This window comes from Carassius gibelio, chromosome A25, assembly GCF_023724105.1.
Source record: "Carassius gibelio isolate Cgi1373 ecotype wild population from Czech Republic chromosome A25, carGib1.2-hapl.c, whole genome shotgun sequence".
Classification (NCBI taxonomy): domain Eukaryota; kingdom Metazoa; phylum Chordata; class Actinopteri; order Cypriniformes; family Cyprinidae; genus Carassius; species Carassius gibelio.
This window is the reverse complement of record NC_068395.1, coordinates 15,555,942-15,578,204: the sequence shown is the minus strand read 5'-3', so window position 1 is coordinate 15,578,204 and position 22,263 is coordinate 15,555,942. Positions and strand designations below refer to the sequence as shown.

Below are 22,263 nucleotides of genomic sequence, written 5' to 3'. Positions count from 1 at the left end.
ACTGGCTGATCTTTCAATCTGCTGTGTTTGCTGCAACATTCAATAAAGCTTCTCAACAAACTCCATTTGTGTCTGACAACATCATTCAACTAACAGATGAAGATGCATGTAGTGTTTGTCCAGGTGTTTTTCAGAAGCTCGATCAGTAGCAGTGAATCAAGTCAAATAAAGCTCTTGGGGTTATTGTATTAATTTATTAATTTATAGGCCTAAGTATCATATTTGGCAGTTGGCATTAAAAGTTAAATTATAATAACAACAGTGGCTTATGGGAAGTTTAATACCACAGATTATTATTATTATTATTTTATTTTTAATATATGCCTTTTTTAAAGCTCATATAAAATATATAAAATATTTTCAAAATATGTAAATCTATCTATATATGTGTGTGTGTGTGTGTGTGTGAAATGATATGAAATGTCCTTAGGTGTTTTGCATGCATATATAATAAAAATTATCCAACATTGTTTATAAAAATGTAAAGAGTAAAGATAAAAATAGATAATCACAATATATGCTTTGTGAAAAGTATGTCACTGGAATGAATTAATTCCTGAGTTTAAACATGATGAGTGCTTTACTTCAGAAACATAAAGGGATGTTTGTGGCTGTTCTGTAGTTTGATGGTTTTGTTCACATTGTGCTTGAAGTTATAATGCACTGAGAAAAATAAAGATTGATACATTTATGGAAATGTTTTTGTTTGTATGGATAGTTTTATAAATCGTTTATTGGGGCATTTCAGAAATCTACACGTTTTTATAAATGAGGCCCCAGAAGTCGAGCTCATATTTTATAGTCAAATGTCACTCAGTGGACCGTTAAACACCTGCAGATGAAGGAAATAATGAAACTAGACTGTGTAGTCAAATTATGAACCTCACATGACTCTGTGTAGTTTTACTGTATCATGAAGCTCCTGTGAGGACGCTGAACATCTGCTGATGGAGCTGCTCTATTCTGAGAGGAAATCGATTATGAGTCAGTGAGTCAGTTATAATAATGTACTTGTTTAGTACTGATGATTTACCTGCTGAACAAAAACTCCAGTCAAATATAGACACCAAAATATAGACTTTAAAAAAAAAAAAAATATTGTTAACATTGTGGAGGCAAGTTTTGATGAACAAGCAACACACATTTTATTTTTCTTCTCGACAATGTAAGTGATATACATTATGATTATATTAGGTATATTGTCACACTTAACTCCTCCACCAGAGTCTAATTATCAGTCTAATTACTTGTTTGTCTAATTCGACTGACCCATTTAACCCCTGACTGCGTGTTCACTCAATGTGAAGTATTGTTTGTTTCACACTGTACATGCTTGGATTTATGATTATTTTACACAGCCCATGCATGTTGTTTGCTTCTCTGCCTGTTTGCCTTGTGTTTGACCCTTGTTTTGACTGCTTTTCCCTTGTTTTAATAAATTTCTGCACATAGATTCAGACCGTCACTCCCTCACAATTATATCATACACATAAATAAATTGTCTCTGAAATGTTTGATACATTTTGTGATTTAGTTTTTAGTTGTTCTCCTATCAGCAGCTGCAGTGTCTCTCAGCTGTATCAGTGCAGTCACTGTGACTCTGACTGACGGAGGTTTTTGTACGACTCTTTATATTTACTGTTGATGTAGTGTTCACTGTGACAGTAATAATCTCCTGTATCTTCAGTCTGGACTCCACTGATGGTCAGAGTGAAATCAGTTCCATGATCAGCTCCTTCATCAGAATAAAACCAGAGAATTGACACAGCTGTCAGATGGCAGGAGGATGTCGGGTTCAGCGTTTATAAATATGTGATAGTTTCTTTGAACGATGAATTTGAATAAAGCTTGTTGTTCACTTGTAAAGTATTTAATTATTGTGATGGTTACTTTTATTCAATCATATTGTGCACAAGTGTTGAGGTGGGCTAGCAATCCAGTTCAATCTGGGGTAATCTTTTTTTTTTTTGGTAGTAATACTTACATTTTTTTTTTTTGTATAAAATCTTCTCCAAAGGCAAGGTTTCCAGAGGCTGCCTGACGTCTTCATTGTGAAGACATTGCAAACATTGAAAATCCTGTACTAAGTAGGAAAACGTCTCCGGTTACTATCGTAACCTCGGTTCCCTGAGAGGCGGGAACGAGACATTACGTCAGCTAAGACGTATATGGGAACTCTTCCCTTCTCCACTTTCACTGAAATCTTATTGGCTAACGCCAGCTGGGGACAGCTGGCCAATTGACGCGAAGCATGCAAATACTGGCGGGTAAGCGTGCAGTATAAAATGCATGGGCGCGAAAATTACGTCAGAATCACGACTGAACGCTAGCACAGCTGATCAAACAGCGACCACGGCGGCTAACGTAATGTCTCGTTCCCGCCTCTCAGGGAACCGAGGTTACGATAGTAACCGGAGACGTTCCCTCTCGAGGCGGTAACTCAACATTACGTCAGCTAAGACGTATATGGGAACTGTATAAAATCCCGCCGTGAGAGCAGTGAAGATAAGCCCTGAACGGAGTCAATCACCCTCACTCAAGCAGTATAGTTCTAGCCAATGGCCGTGTCGCTAAGAGTGCTTGCATCTGATAGGCGGAACTAGGCCAATGAGACATCTGCTCCGACCCTAACAAAATATGCATAACTTCAAGCAATATATCGAAATCTGCACTAACCAGGGCAGACACAAAGCAATAAGCACTCAAGCATGAGAGTTAAACAGAGTCGACGGCGTTTGCGGTGACTGCTGCATAAACCATTTAAACCATAACACAGAGTTAGCAGCCATGGTAACTACTGTATAGCTGGTTATAACAGCTTTAATGAATAAAACTTAACTCACCGAAAAACATGTGACGCTACAGAGGGTACATCCAGCTTGTAAAACCTGGCGATTGTGTTCTGGGAAGACCAGCCAGCAGCAAAACATAAATACTGGACAGACATACCTCTAGACCAGGCCCATCAGGAAGCATTTATAATGTCCTCGCAGAATGAGCTCTGATGTTGAGGGGGTAATCCTTCCCCTGGCATTTGATAGCGTCCACGATCCAGTGAGAAAGTCTCTGTTTAGAAACAGCACGTCCCTTATTACATCCACCAAGCACACGAACAGCTGGTCCGACTGACGAAAGGCGGCCGAGCAATTCATATACATCCGTAAAACCCTAACAGGGTCCCGGCGCTCTGAGTATCCGCGTCGCGCGAGGCTGACGGCTCAACAGATAAGGCGGGCAGGGAAACAAAACGGTGTATTGAGTGACTTCGAAACGAAACCCGGTCTCGGCCGGAGAGTGACATTACAGTCGCCAGGCCCGAAACCAATGCAATATCGTTCACCAAACACTCACGAAATTCTCCAAGGCACTTCGCTGAGGCGAGAGCAAGAGGCAAGGCAGTCTTCAGGGAAGCTCCTTAACCGCAATCGAAGCTAATGGCTCGAACGGTAATAAGAGATAGAGCCCTCAAAACTAGAGCGAAATCCCACGGCGGCACGGAGGGCGGCCATGAAGTACACAATCTACTTGCTCCCCTGAGAAAACTGAATACCAGAGCGTGCTTACCGATCGTTTACCTGTAACCGGGGAACGAAAGCGGCAATAGCGGTCACATACACCTTCAGCGTGGATGGTTTCAAACTCCCGCTATCCAACAGTGCTGTAGAAAGCGCAAAACATCCGACACGGAACAGGTCCCCGGGTCAATATAAATGTTCTCGCACCATTTTGTGAAAACTCACCACTTCTGCGCGTAGCAGCGAATGTTTGATGATGCTCGCGTCTCAGTAAGTGTGTTTAGCACTCGTCAGTGCAGAGTGTCCCGCTCATTAGGGTCCCCGCAGCGGCCACACATGAAGGTTCCACAGCTCGGGGCTGGGGTGCTATATTGTGCCATTCGCCTGAGACAGCAGGTCCTGCTTGAGGGGGATTCGCCATGGGGGAGCCCTCAGTAACTCTTTCAGGTCCGCGAACCAGGGCTGATTCGGCCAGTTCGGGGCCACGAGTATAACTGATGCTTTCTCCTCCCTGATTTTGCACAACACAGGCGGAATCTTCACAGGAGGGAATGTGTAAGCCTGGCTTCCGGCCAGCGCGATGTCAGAGCATCTCCCAGCAGGGGGGAGTGAGATAGCAAACGTGTTCTCGCTCGTGGCAAACAATCCACTTCCTCCCTCCCAAATCATTAGATCTGATCTTGGGTGAAGCCAACATCTCCTTAAGGAATCCCGTTCCTCAAAAGCATGCTCACTCCACGGTTCAAAGTACCGGGGATGTGCGACGCTCCTATGGAGATTAAGTGTCGGTCCGCCCACAACAGGAAACTCGCTGCCTGTTTGAATAGAGCTCTGGAGCGCACGCCGCCTTGGCGATTTATGTAGGAGACCACAGACGTGTTGTCGGTTTGAATCAGTACATGTTTCCGCTCCAATTTCGACCGAAAGGCTTGCAGGGATATTAGGACACCGCTTCCATTATTCCAAACGGTTTTGTGTCACCTTCTCTGTGACTCCGACCACAGGCCCAGACGCACTGCTCCCCGGCCTAGATCGCGTTCGCAGAGAAAAGAACTCCTGGGCTGAACATATCCGGGCTGTTCCACGGTCTCAGAGTGCTGACGCAACTGTGAATGACCGTAAGTGCTTGTGGACCGAAGACCACGCCCTCGGCGGAACTCGAGTTACAGCCAAAACTGTAGCGGCCGCAATGTAGCAGACCCAGATGGCACACTGAAGAAGCCGCCGCCATCAGTCCCAGAAGCCTCTGAAATTCCCTCAGTGCAAACGACCTGCCCAGTCAGAAACAGCGCAGAGTCGATGAAATGCTCTAGAGAGAGATGGGCTCGCATCGCCATCGAGACCAAACATATTCCCAGATATGTTACAGTCCGACTCGTAAAAACACACTCTTCTGCATATTCACACGCAGTCCCAGCGTATCCAAACGGCGAAGCATTGTTTCCACGTGACTGATAGCACATCTCTTGAGTGGGCTAAAATCAGCCAATCGTCCAGATAATTCAACATGCGCATTCCGCTCGATCTGAGGGGAAACTTCGCTCTATCGCTCTCTCTCGAGCAGACTGAGAACTTCCTGTCGCAGAACAGGACGGTTTTGGGGCAAAGTCAGTGACGGGACCACGCCATTGAAGCGGGGAGGTCTGCGTTTGAATTGGAGAGAATATCCGTCGTGAATTATTCCCAGTATCCACGGTGAAACGCCCGGGATAGCCCTCTTACCGTCCATGAGATGACACGGCGGACGCGTTACGTCTACAGCCACTGATGGCTTATTTTAATTAGGGCCCCGCCCCCGCGAGGCTGGAAGCACTGGCAGGAGGGCGGGCGCGTCGCGAAATGGTGTGACACTCTTGCGCCATCATGAGGCCATTATAATCATGGACTGTGGTTCTGCGCTGTTTGAGACAGGGCGAGTGACACAACGTTGGGTGCAAGAATTTGTATATATGCTTCTTTAGTACAATTTTTACTCACAAAAACATCATTTAAACACATATAGCAATCGTCACCCATAGTGATGTGGGGGACATGATGCATGTGTCTTTGTGGTGTTGGCACTCTCGCTCCTTCGCGAGGCCATTATAATAATAGGTTGTGGCTCTGCACTGTTCTGAGACAGGGCGAGTGACACAGTGATGAGTGTAAGAGGCAGTAAAGTTCTTTCGCTGATTGTATACCTGTTTTTATTGTGGAACTCACACAAACAGCATTCAAACAGACATAGCAATCGTCGCCCGAAGAAACATGGGGGACATGATGCATTTGAACAATGAGGGTGACACCGTGTTTATGTGGTGTTGGCACTCTCGCGAGGCCAGTAATCATGGGTTGTGGCTCTGCACTGTTCTGAGACAGGGCGAGTGACACAGAGATGAGTGTAAGAGGAAGTAAAGCTCTTTAGTTGATTGTAACATGCTTTTATTGTGGAACTCACACAAACAGCATTCAAACAGACATAGCAATCGTCGCCCGAAGAAACATGGGGGACATGATGCATCTGAACATTGAGGGTGACACCGTGTTTATGTGGTGTTGGCACTCTCGCGAGGCCAGTATAATCATGGGTTGTGGCTCTGCACTGATCTGAGACAGGGCGAGTGACACAGAGATGAGTGTAAGAGGCAGTAAAGCTCTTTCGCTGATTGTATACCTGCTTTTATTGTGGAACTCACACAAACAGCATTCAAACAGACATAGCAATCGTCGCCCGAAGGAAATGGGGGACATGATGCATATGAACATGGCGCTTGGGGGCGGGGCCTCCCGCTCACTCACTCTTTCACCGTCAGGGAGACGGCTCGTATGGCGCGCTGGCTCTCTCGCGGCGCGGGGTCCTCAAATGACCCTGACGTTACCTTCCAGGCTCTTACCACTGCTGGTTTCGGCAGAAACGAGCGTCCGGTTCAGAGCGGGGTGCCACTGCGGGTTATTTTAGCTGGTTTCAGAGCCTGGCACGGTGCATAAGAATCTCGCAGAAGAAGACTGAGGTGAGCGACGGGGTATCACATGGCTCATACTTTGGCGCGCTTTCTGCGTCTCTGAGAATAGCTCCATGACGTCACAAAAGAGGCCGGAGGGAGCAACTGGAACGTTTAGGAGCGGCCTACGGTCCGCGTCTTTCAGGACAGCTAGGGAAGCCATAGGTGCCTGTAAAGATGACCATGAGCTCCGTGAAACAGCTGAGCAGAGCGCTTAATAGCAATCAGCGCGAGATCAGTTGCCGCGTGCAGATCCTGATGACGTCAGCGCTACTGTGCCGCCGTTTGCCTGAAACACCTTGAGTATTGCCCTGGCAAAGAGCAGAAGCTGCACTCGCTCTTTCTAGACTGTGGTCCGGACCAAAAGCAGAGGGAGACGAGCACAGGTGTGTGGTAACAGTCTCCTAGACGGGGGGGGAGGGTTTCCGTCCCGTCCACGTGCGTGATATGGCCTTCGTAGCAGAGTGGGTGCGCGCCGATTGGGGTGCAGCCCACGATTTCACCACGAGCTCTTGCATGCCTAAATGCCATCTGGTAGCAGCTCGACTGGAGGAGCCACGAGTCTAGTTACCTATCACAGGCTCGTCATGTGCGTTGCAAGCGAGACTCAGCTCCGTGACGACCTTTCCGAAGACCCTGACGAGCTTCTCCTGGAGGTCTCAGGGCCCTCTTGGTCGGGGCGGTCCCACTGAGAGGCCCAAACCTTTTTCGACGTCGAAGCGACATGGAGTCGTTTTCCTCGCCAGCTCCGAAGAGGACGAAGTTCGCGGAAGCTATAGTCCACCACGCCGACGTCAAACTCGTCTTCGGGCGGGGGAGGGCCCACCAGCGGCTCGCTGGCGGCAGTGGGCCTCATTCCCGCCGTCCTCCGAGCCACTCTGGCTCTGAGGGCGCGCACTGGCAGCTCGGTACAGTGGGCGCAAGTGTTGTCCGTGTGAGAATCCCAAGCAGGTCACACAGAACTGGGGAAGGTCCGAATCTAGCATTAGCAGCCATCGGATGCGGAGAGGAAAAACAGGGTGAGTAGTCCTCTATTGCAACTTCCACGATGACTTAGATAAGACTTCTAGCGTGAAGAAAGAGATTCTGACGTAATTTTCGCGCCCATGCATTTTATACTGCACGCTTACCCGCCAGTATTTGCATGCTTCGCGTCAATTGGCCAGCTGTCCCCAGCTGGCGTTAGCCAATAAGATTTCAGTGAAAGTGGAGAAGGGAAGAGTTCCCATATACGTCTTAGCTGACGTAATGTTGAGTTACCGCCTCGAGAGGGAACCGTACTAATGTACTACTACAACTACTAGACAGTTGAGTTACTGATGCTTTGAGATGTTAGTGCACATCGCTTTTTTTTTTCTTTCTCTTTTTTTATTGCATACAAGATCAGGAAAAAAAAAACACAAACAAGATTACAAGCACATACATATCATGGGTTTGGATCAAAGCATGAGATTATATACACAGAAGCACAATGACAAGGTGAAATATTTTGAATAATTCATATAATAATTCATAATCATAACATTAGTAGGGTTAAAAATATAAGAACTTAAATTGACACAAAATGCATTGGTTATAATACAGTCAAAAAATAAATGGAGAGCTTAGACTAAAAAAATAGACTACAGAGTATGTACTCTTTTAGCGCTTGCTAAGTAAACACTTTTTAAGTACCTACTCAGTGAGTTTGCTGTCTAGAATACAGCCTCTGTGATGCACGGCTGACACTTTTTGTGAAAACAAATCTTATTTTAATTATATTTTAGCATAAGCACACATTGCTAGACAGATAGAGAACATAATCATTCATAATTAATGGAGCCTCATTATCCATTTGTATTCATTGTATTCATGGCACTCATTATTCTGGTTTTGCCTGTAACCCTCATGTGAAGACATTTTCAGTGACTTCTTGCTCATTATGTGAAAACTTTCTGTGATGGAAAGACTATGAAATTGTCTACAATCACAGGTTTCACTGGTAATGTTGGTACAAATGTTTTGGTTTATTCATTCTTTTTAATTGTATTATCAATTGTATTTATTTAAACGCTTGTTTCTAGATCATGTGTATATAATAAGATTCTAAGGCAAGAGTTTTTTTTTATAAAAAATGGTATGTTCCAATTTGGGGAAAAATGTATTTTTAACATGGCCACCACTAGAAGTTGGGGCATGGATGGATAGAGAGCTGGGACACGATTGTTGTGCTGTGTAGCAAGGGAAACTCCAGCCTCAATGCTGTAGTTGGTATTGTTTCTAGTACTTGCACTTCTAGTTTTAGACTGTTTTTATTACAATCTTTGTTTTAAGCTCTTATACCTATTTATTTGCACATTTTGCACACCTGCTTAAATAATCAACCCTTTGGAGCCCTACATCGCTATTGATCCTCCTTGTGATTGCTTGGGTCACTGGTGAACTGGTGCTGAGGTGAGTGCTTTATAGTGCCATGCTGATGGTGATCAGGTGCAGGTGATTAATACTCAGGGGAGCGTGAGCATTGTGGATTGTCTGAGCCCGGGCTTGCCTGGTCCCTGACACCCATATCAGTAGAATAGACCGAAAAAATAAAGATCTCAAATCTGGGGAATATACTGTTCTGGTCATGTGAGTCAAGCCTCTGATAAGGTCTTCGACAAACGTTGTTTTTCTACCCCAGGGTAAATATGGCTTTCAGTTTACCTCAAGTCCCAGCAAAAGTTTTGTGAAGTTTTATTATCTTGAATTTATGATGAATTTGTTTTGTTCTGATTTGAGTATTTAAAGGGACACTTAAGTAGGAATTACTCCCATCTAGTGGTGAAATTGTATTTTGCATTCAAACTAATTTTGCTCTCCAGCGCCTCGCTTTTTCAAATGCGCGTTGCATCTACGGTAGGCGATATGTACCAAAAAGCTTTGACGGGATGTCTTCTAATAGCACTTCGTCGAGTTTTCCTTCAGGTGAACAGGTGTGTTATTTCAAACAAACAGCAACATGACCATAAACAAACGAATGTTACAGTATGAATTACTGACTGTGGAAAACATGAAATATTGTAATTAGTAGTTATGTCTAATTTATTCGTTATATTTTCTGAATAATGTGCATTGTTAGATATAAAAAAAATATTGTAATATAGATTGTAACACTGACTTACCTGTCGAGAAGAAAACTGGCCACTTCAGCGTCTCTTTTGAAATCTTTATCCAGCATTAGCTCTTTCCACCTAGAAAAAGCTTCCCCGACATTAACTCTTGTTTTCTGTAATCTACGGTCACATTTCCTTTTACGTTCTATTTTTGACTGTTTTGGCGATGATGTTTTCTTCTCCTGTGGCGCGGCATTTGTATGGTCCATAATAAGAATGCAATCCAGACTTTTAAACTTGCCTGTGCAGTTTCAAGCGCCTCTCACTGCTCTGCACCTGCGTTTCTGGCTCTGACCGAAAACGCGTTGTGGAAACGCGTTGGCTTAGTACTTTTTGTCCCTCTCTGCTATTATAGTTTTGCAAGATGGCGGAACTACATGGAAGCCTCCGTCGACCTACCCGTGCCATGTATATAAAGATAATAAATTCTTCATTTAGGAGGATTAATTTAAACATCGGCATAGGTATTTGTACACCATTGAGGGCACATTTATGAATAAAAATATTGATTTTAGATAATAAAATACCTAAAAAGTTACTTATTGTCCCTTTAAAGAGAATCGACGAAACATCTGCAAACACAACTTCCCGCACACTTGCCACGTGTCTCTATTTGCCAGGTATGATAACTACACTTTTTGTTCTGAGCGAGCAGTAGGCGGCTGGACTTAAAGGTAAAGGTTAATCTTGCACTTAAGTTCGGACTGGTGAGTTTGTGATCATGAGATCTGTGTACGGCCGACGTGAGACTCAAATGCGACATTGTGTTCCTGATGAACGAATAACTGAAAGTATGGGATATTCAAAATAAGCAAATATGTGAAACTAAATCCTTATAAATTTTAAGTGAGCTTGCAGGAGCAGAAGTAAAAGACCTGCACACATTATTCTTCCATCCTCGCCATTGGGTTCCCTCGTTGGGCCAACGGTTGATCCTAACATACTGATGAACTTTGTGCTTCTTTGGAGCTTCTTACAGTTTCATGTTAGATATTCCTCTCTTATGTTTTCTTTTGTTTACACTCAGTTTTAAAGTGAAATTGAGTGCCTGCAGCTCAGATCAAGTTTAAAGTATATTGAATGAGCTGATATACAAACTACACAATCACTAAATACACTTCAATGAAATTACTAAAAGCAAATATGAGTTTAAAAAACACTTTTGCTGAAGCAACAATCACATTTTACCTTGCTTCTGTGTCTAATGCCATTGTCCAAAGTGGTTTAATCAGCCGTAACAGGGTCTAATATGATTTCATGCTGGTCTGTTGAGGTTAAATGGGTTCTGAAGTGGTCTAATATGTTCAGAGTTGAGTTATGTTGAGTTTTTGATGAACTGTTTGATTTTTTGCTGTCTGTGTGACAAGAAAACCTTTAAACTTAAAGAAGTTACACAATCAAATGGGGCTTCCTCAAGTCAACCTCAAAGTTTATCACAATAAACTCCACCATCTGTTTGTATTGTGTTATTAGTGTTTGTGTTGATCAGTGTTGTGTGTGATTGTGTTCATCAGCAGCTGCAGTATCTCTCAGCTGTATCAGTGCAGTCACTGTGACTCTGACTGACGGAGGTTTTTGTACGACTCTTTATCACTGTGTGAACACATGTTTACTGTTTGGATAGTGGAAACTCAGACAGTAATAATCTCCTGTATCTTCAGTCTGGACTCCACTGATGGTCAGAGAGAAATCACTGTTAGATCCACTGCCACTGAATCTAGATGGAGTTCCAGTGTAACGGGTTGATGCATAATATATGAGGAGTTTAGGAGCTTCTCCAGGTTTCTGTAAATACCAGCTCAACCATAAGCCATTACTATCACTGTAGACATTACTGCTGGTTTTACAGTTTATTCTGACTTCTTGTCCTGGTTGAGCTGCTGTTATTGATGGACTCTGAGTTACAGTGTACTGTCCTCTACTCTCTGAAAGTAAAATTATTAAATTGTATATTGATTAATATTTTACACTTCAAAGAATAAAAGAATAAATAACAACATTAAATAATACAAATTGTATTACACAAACCTTGAGCAAACAGTTTGAGAGTCCAGATGAGGATGATGATGTTGTTCATTGTTGTTGTTGTGTCTTGTGTGATGATGAAGATTGTGTTCTGTTCTGCTCTCAGTCATGAAGTGTTAAACTCACAGCACTATAAACTCTCTCAGAGCACTGAAGCATGTGCTGATGATGCAAAGAAGTGGGCAGGATTTACAACAGATCGAGCTGCTACAACTAATACTGTAATATTTTTCTTTCGGTGAGTGAGAGTCTAGAAGAATTGCTGCTGCTCGTCACCGGACCTGCCGGTCTCTCTCTACTGTGCTGCTGTGGAGCTGTCCACCGTACTGATTCCACCTTGACGGCCGGTGTTTTTTTGCTTTTCTGTTTTTTGAACAAGTGAAGGTTTTTGGTTCCAGTTTTTTCCCTTTGGGAGTTTTTTTGTTTCAACAAGAATTATCAAGCTCCTGTGCTTTACAAGACTGTATCTGCTCCGTGAATTGCTCTCTCTGGTCCTCTTTCCTCACAACATATATATATATATATATATATATATATATATATATATTTTTTTTTTTTTTTTTTCACAAAAATAGCTATGATTCCTCAGTGTTAGAATTAACAGACAAGATAAATGTAGATTCAGTGTTGATTCTACATTGAAACAATTATGTTACTATCACTATAATTATCATAATCAGCTGCAGCTTTTTTCTCTTTGAATCATGATGGAGCTGCATATGAAGTATCATTATAGAAAACTCCATGATAGAAGAGGTCAAAGGTCACATCAGATCACTAGTGAGGCCAAAAAGGGGTCAATGTCACCTGAGACCAGAAATCTCCAAGTGGATGAACCTTGGTGAAACAGAGTGGACCTCTATTCTGTGTCTTGTTTTAAAGCTATTTTTAACTGTAACTCTTTTGAAAAAAGTAGAACTGTTTGAATGAACTGATTTACTGAAATGATTCAGATGTAAGTTACATACAGGACTGTTTAGGAAAAACAGATTCTATAGAATGAAGTGAACTTCTTTATAGACACATATTTGTTATAGTTTATTATTTGCATAATTTCCTATCAGTGTTTTGCAGAACTGTGCAATGTTCAGAAATACAGCTTGAAGTAAATGTCACAAAAAGTCTGAAAAGTCAAAAAGCCCGGTGGTGTCTCTAGCAGTGACTGTGATGTTCTTGCTGTTCATGATCTACAAACTCCATCCAGCTTCTGATCATGAAACAACTTCCTCTCTCTCCACCTCAGCCTCCCAAAATCACATGTTAGTGAAATACTGCACTAGACTTTAGAAGCTGCATCGCTGCAACACAGAGATGACAGATGAGCACAAGTCTTGTGTGATGTGAGCAGCAGTGATTCATGTAGTCTGAGAGTTGTGTAGTGAAGGAAAGACTCAATCTGGACTTTGAGGCTATTTCATAAACTTTAATGATGGAAAAGTGTCCTTCATTAAACTTATGAATGTAAATGTTTGGTTTCTGCTAACAGATAGTTAGTTTTCTGCATTGAAATTTAATGATCTACAGACAAGAGTGACTGAGATTCATCACATCCATCAGCAGCTGCAGTATCTCTCAGCTGTATCAGTGCAGTCACTGTGACTCTGACTGACGGAGGTTTTTGTACGACTCTTTATCACTGTGTGAACACAGCTTTACTGTTGATCCAGTGGTAAGTCAGACAGTAATAATCTCCTGTATCTTCAGTCTGGACTCCACTGATGGTCAGAGTGAAATCACTGTTAGATCCACTGCCACTGAATCTAGATGGAGTTCCAGTGTAACGGGTTGATGCAAGATATATGAGGAGTTTAGGAGCTTCTCCAGGTTTCTGTAAATACCAGCTCATCCATAAGCCATTACTATCACTGTAGACATTACTGCTGCTTTTACAGTTTATTCTGACTTCTTGTCCTGGTTGAGCTGCTGTTATTGATGGACCCTGAGTAACAGTGATCTGTCCTCTACTATCTAAAAGAAAGGAACAAAGGATAATAATATGATGTATATTTCACATTTTAAAATAATGAATTATCTCTATGAAAGTTTTACCACAAACCTTGAGCAAACAGTGTGAGAGTCCAGATGAGGATGATGATGTTGTTCATTGTTGTTGTTGTTGTGTCTTGTGTGATGATGAAGATTGTGTTCTGTTCTGCTCTCAGTCATGAAGTGTTAAACTCACAGCACTATAAACTCTCTCAGAGCACTGAAGCATGTGCTGATGATGCAAAGAAGTGGGCAGGATTTACAACAGATCGAGCTGCTACAACTAATACTGTAATATTTTACTCTCTTTGTATCTCTGCTATCTCATGTACACTGCATAATGGAAGATGAACGCTGTGCGAACAGCCAGTGTGCATTATTTGCTAAATTGTAGCATTTATAGATATGTGTTTAGTATGTACAAAATAATGATGTATCATCCAATCTATCATTAGAGCAAATAAACAAAAACTGTTGAATACCAAATTTATTTTGTAGCTTTTTTTCATGAATGTATAATCATCAAAATAATTTCATATGAGTTTAAAATGAAGCTGCATTTCCCCCCCTAGCATCATAATGACTGAGCTGTATATGAAATAAAATTATAAAAAAAACACCATCATAAAAGAGGTAAAAGGTCACCTCAGATCAGCTTTGAGGGCAGAAATAAGTGTACTGTTTCAATACTATTTGGGACTAAATTGGCCCACTTTCTAGAATACAAAAGTATACTTTTAAGTATACTTTGAGTATAACAGTAGCAAACTTTGAGTAAACAACTAGTATATCTCTATGTTTGTAGTTTGTACTGCAATTATACTAAAAGTGAACTTATATTTATACTGATAGTTTACTAATTAAATACTCTGCACACTTTGAAGTATAGTCTCAGTAAACTACTAGTCTAGTAGATTTATACTGCAAGTATACTCATAAGTTTTCTTTAAGTGAACTTTACATCATACTTTAAGTATACTACTATGTCCCTATTTAGGTTTTAATGTGTATATATTTTGCCATATAAATATCTGAACATACAAAACATCAAAAGAAAGAACCGAGTATCTGATGGTAAACAAAAACATTTAATTCTAGCTTCATGCATTTTTTAAACACTTTAATGTGGGTAAGTTTCATAAAAAATAAAGAAATAACATTTTGAACAAAAAGCTGAAAAAAGACTGATAATCAAAACGTAGATTCAGTTGATCAGCACACCAAAGCTTGACTGTGATTATTACCTTTTCATCGGACATTTTATTCCATAATGTTACAGTTTTGATGCTGTTTCATGTCAGATGATCGTGTTAGATTACATGTGTTATTATCTATTGTTTCTTTTTATTATTTACTTGTGTTTTTTTTTTTGGAAATTCTGTACAGAAGATGTGTAATAGCACCCTCTACCATATAACAACACTGTAAAAAAAAAAATTTGGAAAAATTTTGGAAACTGACAATTAAATATTGACTCAACAAATTGCTTTCAAATAATTATCCCCAAACAAAAAGATGCATTGGGATAATTTTAGCTTATGGTCCAAAGGTAAAATTAAAAATATATATTCACTGAACATATTAAATTGTGTTCAGCCAATTAATCAAGTAAAAGTGAAATATCTGTGTTTGCCGAACAAGCCTTGCGGAGAAAAAAACGCACCTGAGAGAAACCGTTGGTAATGGTATAGTGGATTCAAATATATCTGCGCGGGAGAGATGAGGAGACTGAGGAGTCGATGCTGAAGTACGACGACAGAGGTTCAGACATGATTTCCAAACAGATTTTTCTTCATTTAAGTTATGGTGAGTACTGAAATATGAATTTATTAAGTCTTGTTTACGTCAAACCGAGTGCAGGTCTCAATGTTTCAGCATAAAACCGTAAAACATGGACATTAATGTTACACTACCGCGGCCATTACACTAACATTGGGTAAGGTTAAACGCATTAACGACTCTCCGAATGTTTTACTTGAGGACATAGTATATTGTAATGTCTGAAAAATGATAGACCAGGGAAGCTCTATTTCCGAACTTTTAATCAGAACGAAGACAGTCTGTGAGATGAACGAACACTGTCCCGGCCCTCCGATCTATGCTCCGAACTTACTTTGTTAACCCCATCACTGCCGGTGCAAAACAAACAGCAATTTCACAACTATGAAGAGTCTGTGCGCTACAATGTTTTCCTTAGCCTACATAACATTGTATTTTGCTAAATAACATTGAATTCACGCCTTGGTTTCATGATAGCCTTTTATAAACTAATTTAGCCCAATACTAATATCTCATTTACTATTTATTGAACTAAATAATTTTTTCAAACTATATTGTGATTATGATAAATGTATGAGACACTAGCTATTAGTTATATGTTTCTGTTATAACTTTTTTTTTTTTCTCTCAATGTAGCCAAACATCATAGGTCTGACTCAACGGAACGACTACCACATTTTCTTGTGATTTTAGGGAAATCTGCTCTCAATCAACATTTCTTCACCATTTAAGAGGACATCTTAAAAACCACGAGAGGGTTCATTGTCCATTTTTAATTTGTAATTTTGTAGCAACAGTTACCGTACATTCACAGCTCATAAGAACAGGAAGCACAAATCCCATGGATTAAATGAATAAAAAATTAAATGGATTAAATTCTGGACATCAGTTTGTCCTGAGAACAGGTGCAATGATGCGAGTCCATCTTCTTCCTTAGGATGTGCATAAATAAAATATTTAATATTGTTAGTGCAGTTTCATAAATGTAGTACCTAAATACCAAAATGTCAGTGAAATTTATCTAAACACTGATAATACATGTTTTTAAAATAATTGTGTAAAAAATAAAGTGGTTTTGTTAATGTAAGATCTAAGGTCTAATGAGTTTTGTGTATCTTGGAATCCTGAATTGAAATGCATGATTTTTATCTACTAAGGTCTACTGTGCAGAAATGTTCAATGTATTTACCATTTAAGGTATTTTCACAATACTGTTGTAGATTTGATCAAATGTATTAAATAAAATGTGGCAGTATGGCTTGAGTGTTTAATGTATATATTTTTTTTCTTTTGGGGCAACGGGGAATAAACAATATAGTGAAGTTGCTTTACTAATATAAATTTACCAAAATATATTTTTAGTTTAGGTAAAACTAAAAAGGAATGCTACTACAATTTAAAATGTATAATTGGGCCAATAACATGGGTTGGTAACCTAATTTCGTTTCAATTGTTTTAACGAATTATTTCTAATTTAGCCAATGTTAACAGACTATTGCTACAATTGATAAAATTACATTTACAGAATTTCACTTGGGCCAATTGAAAATTTTAGATGTGACCAGTCACTAGAAAATTTTGAGTTGGGAAGATTATAAATTTTTTACAGTGTTTATATGCTTAAGTATCATATTTGGCAGTTGGCATTAGAAGTTATATTATAATAACAGCAGATGCTTATGGGAAGTTTAATACCACAGATTAATATTATTATTATTTTATTTTTAATATATGCCTTTTTCAAAGCTCATATAAAATATATAAAATATTTTCAAAATATATAAATCTATCTATATGTGTGTGTGTGTGTGCGTGTGTGTGTGTGTGTGTGTGTGTGTGTGTGTGTGTGTGTGTGTGTGAAATGATATGAAATGTCCTTAGGTGTTTTGCATGCATATATATAATAAAAATAATCCAACATTGTTTATAAAAATGTAAAGAGTAAAGATAAAAATAGATAATCACAATATTCACCAATATATGCTTTGTGAAAAGTATGTCACTGGAATGAATTAATTCCTGAGTTTAAACATGATGAGTGCTTTACTTCAGAAACATAAAGGGATGTTTGTGGCTGTTCTGTAGTTTGATGGTTTTGTTCACATTGTGCTTGAATTTATAATGCACTGAGAAAAATAAAGATTGATACATTTAGGGAAATGTTTTTGTTTGTATGGATAGTTTTATAAATCGTTTATTGTGGCATTTCAGAAATCTACACATTTTTATAAATGAGGCCCCAGAACGCAAGCTCATATATTATAAAAAATGTCACTCAGTGAACCGTGAAAACACCTGCAGATGAAGGAAATAATGAAACTAGACTGTGTAGTCAAATTATGAACCTCACATGACTCTGTGTAGTTTTACTGTCTCATGAAGCTCCTGTGAGGACGCTGAACATCTGCTGATGGAGCTGCTCTGTTCTGAGAGGAAATCGATTATGAGTCAGTGAGTCAGTTATAATAATGTACTTGTTTAGTACTGATGATTTACCTGCTGAACAAAAACTCCAGTCAAATATAGACACCAAAATATTATAAAGACAAGGCCATTTTTATTATTGTTAACATTGTGGAGGCAAGTTTTGATGAACAAGCAACACACATTTTATTTTTCTTCTCGACAATGTAAGTGATATACATTATGATTATATTAAGTATATTGTCACACTTAACTCCTCCACCAGAGTCTAATTATCAGTCTAATTACTTGTTTGTCTAATTCGACTGACCCATTTAACCCCTGACTGCGTGTTCACTCAATGTGAAGTATTGTTTGTTTCACACTGGACATGCTTGGATTTATGATTATTTTACACAGTCCATGCATGTTGTTTGTTTCTCTGCCTGTTTGCCTTGTGTTTGACCCTTGTTTTCACTACTCTCTTCTTGTTTTAATACATTTCTGCACATAGATTCAGACCGTCACTCCCTCACAATTATATCATACACATAAATAAATTGTCTCTGAAATGTTTGATACATTTTGTGATTTAGTTTTTAGTTGTTCTCCTATCTTTATCTTTATCACTGTGTGAACACCCAGCTATTACTGATATAGTGTTCACTGTGACAGTAATAATCTCCTGTATCTTCAGTCTGGACTCCACTGATGGTCAGAGTGAAATCACTGTTAGATCCACTGCCACTGAATCTAGATGGAGTTCCAGTGTAACGGGTTGATGCAAGATATATGAGGAGTTTAGGAGCTTCTCCAGGTTTCTGTAAATACCAGGCTAAATAATTACCACCATACACTGAACTGCTGGTTTTACAGTTTATTCTGACTTCTTGTCCTGGTTGAGCTGCTGTTATTGATGGACTCTGAGTTACAGTGATCTGTCCTCTACTCTCTAAAAGAAAGGAACAAAGGATAATAATATGATGTATATTTCACATTTTAAAATAATGAATTATCTCTATGAAAGTTTTACCACAAACCTTGAGCAAACAGTGTGAGAGTCCAGATGAGGATGATGATGTTGTTCATTGTTGTTGTTGTGTCTTGTGTGATGATGAAGATTGTGTTCTGTTCTGCTCTCAGTCATGAAGTGTTAAACTCACAGCACTATAAACTCTCTCAGAGCACTGAAGCATGTGCTGATGATGCAAAGAAGTGGGCAGGATTTACAACAGATCGAGCTGCTACAACTAATACTGTAATATTTTACTCTCTTTTTATCTCTGCTATCTCATGTACACTGCATAATGGAAGATGAACGCTGTGTGAACAGCCAGTGTGCATTATTTGCTAAATTGTAGCATTTATAGAGATGTGTTTAGTATGTACAAAATAATGATGTATCATCCAATCTATCATTAGAGCAAATAAACTAAAACTGTTGAATACCAAATTTATTTTGTATCTTTTTTCATGAATGTATAATCATCAAAATTATTTCATATGAGTTTAAAATGAAGCTGCATTTCCCCCCCTAGCATCATAATGACTGAGCTGTATACGAAATATAATTATAAAAAAAGCACCATCATAAAAGAGGTGAAAGGTCACCTCAGATCAGCTTTGAGGGCAGAAATAAGTGTACTGTTTCAATACTATTTGGGACTAAATTGGCCCACTTTCTAGAATACAAAAGTATACTTTTACGTATACTTTGAGTATAACAGTAGCAAACTTTAGGTAAACAACTAGTATATCTCTATGTTTGTAGTTTGTACTGCAATTATACTAAAAGTGAACTTATATTTATACTGATACTGAGTTTACTAATTAAATACTCTGCACACTTTGAAGTATAGTCTCAGTAAACTACTAGTCTAGTAGATTTATACTGCAAGTATACTCATAAGTTTTCTTTAAGTGAACTTTATATCATACTTTAAGTATACTAATATGTCCCTATTTAGGTTTTAATGTGTATATATTTTGCCATATAAATATCTGAACATACAAAACATCAAAAGAAAGAACAGAGTATCTGATGGTAAACAAAAACATTTAATTCGAGCTTCATGCATTTTTTTAAACACTTTAATGTGGGTAAGTTTCATAAAAAATAAATAAATAACATTTTGAACAAAAAGCTGAAAAAAGACTGATAATCAAAACGTAGATGCAGTCGATCAACTCCCCAAAGCTTGACTGTGATTATTACCTTTTCATCGGACATTTTATTCCATAATGTAACAGTTTTGATGCTGTTTCATGTCAGATGATTGTGTTAGATTACATGTGTTAGTATCTGTTGTTTCTTTTTATTATTTACTTGTGTTTTTTTGGAAATTCTGTACAGAAGATGTGTAATAGCACCCTCTACCATATAACAATGAAAACATAGATTCTAGGAGCACAAGTATAGCTCAAATATATCGATAACTTTTTTTTAAAAGTATAAGTCAAGTATACTTAAATGTCATTTTAAGTGTATTTCTGAGAAGTAGATAATTCCCATAAAAAGCATACTAAAAGCATCCTTTCCTATTTTTAGTTTAAAAGAAGTTCATCAATAATAATAAATAAGAATAAACTTCTTTGAATAAACTTCTTTTTCAGGGTTTCTCCAGGTTTATTTAGGTACCAAGAGCAATAAGACTTACAGCAAACGTTTGAAGGGGTTCCAATGGATCTGCTGGTTTTATAGTTCAGAGTGACTGTTTGTCCGTTCTGAACATGTTTCTCTGTTGGAGTCTGAATTACAGTCACCTGTCCTGCAGAGCCTGAAGAACAATTGAAATACATTTAAACTTCAGAAATGAATAATGAATAGAAAGGCTTTGAAATTCATCTCCAAAGAATCTAACTATAAAATATAAACAAATAATGTCATTACATTGAAAATACATTTCCAAAGATTGAGAAGAATGATGAATGTCATTGTATTCATTTTGTCTGTTATGATGATAAACAGTGTTAAACTCACAGCACTATAAACACTCTCAGAGCACTGAAGCATGTGCTGATAATGCAAAGTGATTTTTACAATTTGAATAATTTACCTGAAGCCTGATGAGAGGAGAATGTGCACAACAATAAACATGGACTGACCTACTGATAAATATATATATTAGTGGTGGGCCGTTATCGGCGTAAATGTACTACGTTAACGTGAGACTTTTATCGGGCAATAAAAAAAATATCGCCGTTAATCTGTTCTCAAAGTTGGGTTGGGAGCTGGGTCTATACTAAGCAATCTATGATGACTTTCACCTTGATATTTTATATAACCGACTGGCTGAGGCCAGCCTAAAAAGATGCTCAGGACAGTTGACGGGCCACTGCTGCGCATCGTCACGAAAGCTTATCTTTTTCACATGTTTTTACGCCTTACCGATTGTCGATTTAAACATTAAAGCATCCAAAAACAAGACGCGGAAAAGCTGAACGGAGAAGCTGGTTACTTGCGCGCTGTGTTCGGTGCTGAGAGAGAGAGAGAAAGAGAGAGAGAGAGAGCCGTGTATCAATGACAGCGACATTGAACCGAGCTCTCTTCTGCAAAGAGAAAGGCATCTCTAAAAAACTTGAACATCGAATTTGCTTATTTTTGCTCTTGTGCCAACAAATACATACAAAATATGTCAAAATATCCACCTTGGAAATTATGCTAAAAAAAACTGTCAGTTATTTCTTAAGTGAAAGTAAACAGTTGAGGGAAAAAATGGGATGTGTATTATATTGGATGCCTTCATCATCTCTTAAAGTGACCGCGCCTAATTTAGCTACTGGCTGCTGTAATGTTAATCCAAGAAAATGAAAATGAAAATCACTTACTGCTCTTGACTGAATTACTTTGTAGTTTTAACAGTCAAACCAAAAATTATTCAGACACCAGATATAATTTTTGATATATATAGCAAAACTGTAATAATGTGAGAAATGTTGAAGGTGTCTCAATAAATGTAGGTTTGGTTGTATATTTCATTTTTACATTGAAGACTATCCAGTGCTATTATTTGGTTTCTGTACCTTGACACCTACAAACTTGAAAAAAACTTAAACATTGGAGTGAAACAGGCGTAACGTTGCTTGCACCTTGTGCAATGTGGAATTAGTTTACAGCTTTTTCAAACACTTTGTGATGCATTTTGGATACAGGAGATGAGCCCCTTTTCTAACGCACCACCTAGCTTGATAAACCCCTTCTCAAAGACTTACTGTTTGTCAATTTTATTTGGGTAACACATATTCTGAATGCCTTCGGCAGAATTCGAATGAGCAATTTTAATCTAGATTAATCTATATTAATTTCAAGATCAAAGTGAGATTAATCTAGATTAAAAAAATTAATCTATGCCCAACTCTAGTATATATATATATATATATATATATATATATATATATATATATATATATATATATATATATATATATAAGATAATCAAT

General features: G+C 38.8%; 1 long non-coding RNA gene and 3 gene segments (V, D, J or C); 1 reads left to right on the top strand and 3 right to left on the bottom strand.

Annotated features, from left to right (window-relative positions):
* Positions 1-9,241, top strand: part of LOC127947214 (uncharacterized) — a 36,738-nt gene extending 27,497 nt beyond the window's left edge. Inside the window, exon 3 of the long non-coding RNA XR_008151246.1 lies at positions 8,930-9,241. This is a non-coding gene — a long non-coding RNA (uncharacterized LOC127947214). The remainder of the gene's footprint in view (positions 1-8,929) is intronic.
* A 1,846-nt stretch (positions 9,242-11,087) lies between these two features.
* LOC127947203 (immunoglobulin kappa variable 3-15-like) lies at positions 11,088-11,761 on the bottom strand. The segment is given in 2 exon segments: positions 11,088-11,555; positions 11,659-11,761. Coding segments are annotated over 2 exon segments (384 nt in total).
* Positions 11,762-13,001: 1,240 nt separating this feature from the next.
* On the bottom strand, positions 13,002-13,830 carry LOC127947179 (immunoglobulin kappa variable 3-15-like). The segment is given in 2 exon segments: positions 13,002-13,623; positions 13,712-13,830. Coding segments are annotated over 2 exon segments (384 nt in total).
* Positions 13,831-18,449: 4,619 nt separating this feature from the next.
* On the bottom strand, positions 18,450-19,045 carry LOC127947195 (Ig kappa chain V-III region VH-like). The segment is given in 2 exon segments: positions 18,450-18,775; positions 18,864-19,045. Coding segments are annotated over 2 exon segments (375 nt in total).
* Positions 19,046-22,263: the final 3,218 nt, after the last annotated feature.